At 41.3% G+C, this 5448-nt stretch overlaps 1 protein-coding gene across 1 annotated transcript in view; it reads left to right on the plus strand.

The window, feature by feature from the left end:
• XKRX (XK, Kell blood group complex subunit-related, X-linked) overlaps positions 1–4922 on the plus strand; it is a 14870-nt gene extending 9948 nt beyond the window's left edge. Inside the window, exon 3 of the mRNA XM_012650051.1 lies at positions 3325–4922. Within this exon, the coding sequence (XP_012505505.1) occupies positions 3325–4070 (746 nt within the window). The 3' untranslated portion in view covers positions 4071–4922. The remainder of the gene's footprint in view (positions 1–3324) is intronic.
• The last annotated feature ends 526 nt before the right edge of the window (positions 4923–5448 follow it).

Consider the following 5448-nt stretch of genomic DNA (forward strand, 5'->3'; position numbering starts at 1 on the left):
TTTTTTTTCTAGGTGTTTTATCAGTTTTTAAGTGACCTGATTTTTTAAGTGCTAGGACAGTGCCTGGGTAAAGTAAATGCATCTATTACACTTTTGGAAATGGGATAATGATGATGAAGAAGGAGGAAGAGGAGGGAGGAGGGGGAGGCAGAAGAAGAAGAAGGAAGAAGACAGCTAGAAGACAGCATTTGCTAGGTTCTAGGGGCATTTCTCTAAGCACTTTACATGTAATTTTTTCATTTAATCTTCACAACAACCCTATGAAATAATTATTATATCCCCATTTTACAAATGAGTAAACAGAAGCACTGAGAGGTTAAGTAAATTCCCCAAAGTCCCATAACTAGTAGGTGGCAAAGATTGGATTGGAATCCAAGGTGTCTGCCTTCAAAGCCTATATTTCTAACTATAGCAGTATTTTGATCTATTATGGCATGAGTCTGTTTGTAGGGAGGCAGATAGAAAGTGTTTTTACATTTATTGACAGCATCAGGTTTTCTTCCTCCTATTATACCACTCTCAGTAAATGAGTTCTAATGTAAGGGAAAGCATCGCCACACTTGGCTACATAAACGCTCTGACTTTCATTCCCGGATCCACAAGGAACGTCAGCTCTTAAGGATGGAATTTTGAGTGGTTGAGAAAGTCTAGAGTAGCCACTTTGGGAGTCTCCCATTCCAGTCTTTGAGATTCCAACACTCTGCTTACAACTGAAGAAGAACTCAGAAACAGAGCTATGCTTCCTTTTGGATTTTCATGGAGAAATCTTCACTTTTCTTGCCCATTGGTTGACATCTCCATGCATCTAGTTTCTCTGGGTCCAGTGTCATTATAGGAACAGAAAGCTCCAGCTTTTCTTTTGGATGAGTATTCCTTAGGCTTCCCACTTTCCTTGAGAGCACTAGAATTTTCTTAGTAATCAGTATCCTTTGACATAAAGGAAGAAAAGGAAAGGGCCATCTGTGTGATCTATAGTTGAGGTTTAGGTAGAGCAGGTTAGGGAGCCTCCTACTCTAACATGTAGTGCTAGGGATACCATGGACTAGGAAACAGTACATTTTTGAGCCACTCTGCTGGAATTTCAGGGATTCCTAAAGCATGGGGGTAGATGACGCATTCCGATGACGCATATGAGCAACTCTAGAGTATCTCAGTGAATTGGGAAACTCAGGCACATAAATAGATGTTCAGTGATTTCCACAAGCTGTTACACAGCTGAGCCAACGATTTCTAATCCTAGGTATTTTATGCTGCCTCTCCAAACTCAGAAGTCTTCGTTAAGTCCACAAACATTTATTGAGCACCTGCTATGTTCTAGGCAGTGTGTTAGGCTCTGGGAATATTGCAGTGAACAAAATAGACACAGTCCCTTCTGCCCTCATGGAATTTCCAATACACCATTTTTGTTTGTTTTACAGATGCCTTGGAGAATAAACATTTTTTTTTTTTTTGAGACAGAATCTTGCTCTGTTGTCCAGGCTAGAGTGCCGTGGCATCAGCCTAGCTCACAGCAACCTCAAACTCCTGGGCTCAGGCGATCCTCCTGCCTCAGCCTCCCCAGTAGCTGGGACTACAGGCACTCCCGCCCCACCACGCCCGGCTAATTTTTTTCTATTTTTAATAGAGACGGGGTCTCACTCTTACTCAGGCTGGTCTTGAACTCCTGTCCTCAAGTGATCCTCCTGCCTTGGCCTCCCAGAGTGCTAGGATTACATCCAGTACTTATGTTGACACATGTCACTGGAGTTAAGCATTCTAGAAGCACACACAAAGAAGGTTAGTTCCTTGAAGAAGATAAACATCAAAGAAGGGATTTCTATTAGCAAGGGCATTCTCTGTGAGTTTCCTAAGACTGGATTTTTTCAGATAGAGTTCTCCCTGCTTCATTCAATGTTAGCCCAAAAGCTTGCTTCATCAGGTAGATCTGCCCAATCCCTTTATATGTACTCTTCTTATGTTACTGATTTCTCAATGTTAGTAGTTTTTTTGAAGTTTATTTTGTATATTTATATGATTATTAAAGTAGTGCACTGTGTGTTCATCATGGGCAATTTATAAAATAGAAATGTAGAAAAAAGATTTAAAAAACTGATATCAAATCCTATTACACACACAAAAAAGATATTTTGGTTCTTATTTTTTCATTTTCTTTCTGTGTGCATGCTATTTTGTTTTATTGTATATATTTAAGGTGTACAAGGTGTGTATGTATACAATGATATATGTGTACATTGTGACGTGATTACCACAACCAAGCTATTTAACATATCTGTCACCTCACATAGTTGTCATTTGTGTGTGTGTGTGTGTGTGTGTGTGTGTGTGTGTGGTGAAACACTTAAGATCCACTTTCTTTGAAAATTTCAAGTGTATATTACATTATTATCAACTATAGTCACTATGCTGTACATTAGATTTCCCAAACTTATTCATCTTATAACTGAAAGTTTGTACTCTTTGACCAAAATCCTCCCGTTTCCCCCGACTCCCAGCCCCTGACAACCACCATTCTACTCTGTTTTTATGAGTTCAACTTTTTTTAGATTCCACACATGAATGAAATAATGCAATATTTGTCTTTTCATGTCTAGTTCATTTCACTTAGCGTAATGTCCTCTTGGTTCATCCATGTTGTCACAAGTGGCAGGATTTTCTTCATTTTATTGCTAAATAATATTCCATCGTATATATATATATACCACATTTTCTTCATCTGTCAACAGATACTTAGGTTGTTTCCATATGTTTGTTATTGTGAATAAAGCTACAATGAACATGGGAGTGCAGATACTTCTTTGAGATACTGATTTCATTTCCTTTGGATATGAAATGAAATATACCCAGAAGTGGGATTGTTGGATTGTATGATAGTTCTGTTTTTAATTTTCTGGAGAACCTCCATGCTGTTTTCAATAATGGCTACACCAATTTACTTTCCCACAGATGATGTACAAGCATTCCTTTTTCTCCACATCCTCACCAATACTTGTTAATTGTCTTTTTTGAATAGTTATTCTAACAGGTGTGACGCAATAGCTCATTGTGGTCTTGATTTGCGTTTCCCTGATGACTAGTGATGTTGAGCACCTTTTCATATATCTGGTGGCCATTTGTATGTCTTCTTTGGAAAAATGTCTATTCAGGTGTATGCTATGTGTTTACATAGTTGTGATTGTATGTGCATTTTCTCTTAACTGGGGCTCTCAAGTTCCACCTATCATCTCTCTGGACCTCTGGATGTGAGTATAGGCTTCACCACCACCATTGACTGATTGTTTTTTCTGTTCCTTGTTTTTTTTTGTTTTGTTCTGTTTTTCTTTACAGCTGTGCTAATGGTCTTTTCCCTGATATCTGTCACCTATGGGGCTACCCTTTGCAACATGTTGGCTATCCAGATCAAGTATGATGACTACAAGATTCGCCTTGGGCCACTAGAAGTCCTTTGCATCACCATCTGGCGGACATTGGAGATCACTTCCCGCCTCATGATCCTGGTGCTCTTCTCAGCCACCTTGAAAATGAAGGCTGTGCCCTTCATAGTGCTCAACTTCTTGATCATCCTCTTTGAGCCTTGGGTTAGGTTCTGGAGAAGTGGTGCCCAGTTGCCCAATAACATCGAGAAGAATTTCAGCCGAGTCGGCACTCTCGTGGTGCTGATTTCCATCACCGTCCTCTACGCTGGCATCAACTTCTCCTGCTGGTCAGCCTTGCAGTTGAGGTTGGCAGACCGAGACCTTGTTGACAAAGGTCAGAACTGGGGACATATGGGCCTGCACTATAGTGTGAGATTGGTAGAGAATGTGATTATGGTCTTGGTTTTTAAGTTCTTTGGAGTGAAAGTGTTACTCAATTATTGTCATTCCTTGATTGCTTTGCAGCTCATTATTGCTTATCTGATTTCCATTGGCTTCATGCTCCTTTTCTTCCAGTATTTGCATCCGTTGCGCTCACTCTTCACCCATAATGTGGTGGACTACCTCCACTGTGTCTGCTGCCACCGGCACCCTCAGGCCAGGGTTGAGAACGCACAGCCATCCTTTGAGGCTGAAGCAAGGCAAAGCATTGTCTGATTCTATCTTCTGGGTATTTGGGGATGGGTTGCGGATTGCCAAAAGCAACTATAACATTGAAGGAGAGGATGAGGCTCATGGGCGAGTACCCATCAGGACTTTTTCTTGAGTTTTCTGTTAAGCCTGTCAGAAGAAAGAGCAATCCCCAAATAGGTTTCTTTTAAAAAAGATTTACTGCTATGCTTGGACACTGAGGGTATCCACTATATAGTTGGAAGGCTCAGAAATACCATTCACATCCCTCCTACCCAGGTCCGTTGGGATAACTTACCTCTTAGCACTTTAGGCTCTCTGTGACCTTCCAGCTCTGCCCATTTGCTTGAGTCATGGCTGAGCTGAAGACCCAGAATCACACTAGAATGTATCCTGACTGATCAGAGGATGTGACAACTTACTAACTATGGATGCCTCCTAGGAAACAGTCTGACTAATGTGGAACCTGCAACTGTGAGTGTGGCTGGAGTCTTTTAATTCCAATGCGAAACTCTGCTAAGGGAAAACCCCCACTATTAAAAGAGCTGCTCCTGAAGGAATTAGTTCTTGTTAGGATTCAGCAAGGACCTCTCTTTTCAGTGGCCTTCATAGGCACACTGTAAGGAGGGAGTGCAGAGTAGCATTCCTTCGGGGCATAAGCCAGAATGACTCTTTTTCTCAGGGACCTGCATGGGCCTCCAGCTTGTCAGGTGGAATGGCTGAGTGAAACCTCCCACGTAGTGCCTCATTAACAGCGATTCCCTCCAACCCAGCTTTTCTGTGCTCTTGGCATTTTACTACTTGGTGTGGACCTCAGAGAAGCTGAACTGTAATTGAAAATGTTTCTGACGTGTGGAAGAAATGAAGACTGCTTTGTGTTTGCTACTGTCCTGAGTATTTTGTTGATTTGTTTTTTTAGGGGAAAGAGAAAATAATAATGGCTGAGACATCAACTTCATGTTGTTTGGGGTTGGGATGGGTGGCTAACACTCCAAAGTAGAGTGAAGGTGGAGGAGGAAGACCAGATCACATTAAATCTTCATCAGTACTGGTTTCTGCCCATAGGATTTTACTTTCTAATGAGGAGCATATGTTTATCAACCCTCTGTTCATTCCTATACCCCCAGTGGATGAATACATGTCTCCCTTTCTTATGCATCTCCATGTTTACATCTCATATCAGTTGGGTATTCTGATGGGAACATCAACTGGATGCCTCTGAGGCAACCAAGGAATTGAGGTTACTATGGCCACTGCCTATTTGGCCTGGGTATGCGAACATTTACCTAACTAATGCTTGCCCCTCACAGACCAGGAAAATGGGAAGAATTCCTAGTAGCATGTACCAGTTGTGGCCACCACAATGCTTCAAGGAATTGTAAACAATCTGACCTTATCTTTAGCC

This window comes from Propithecus coquereli, unplaced genomic scaffold (genome assembly GCF_000956105.1).
Source record: "Propithecus coquereli isolate 6110/MARCELLA unplaced genomic scaffold, Pcoq_1.0 Scaffold31, whole genome shotgun sequence".
NCBI lineage: Eukaryota > Metazoa > Chordata > Mammalia > Primates > Indriidae > Propithecus > Propithecus coquereli.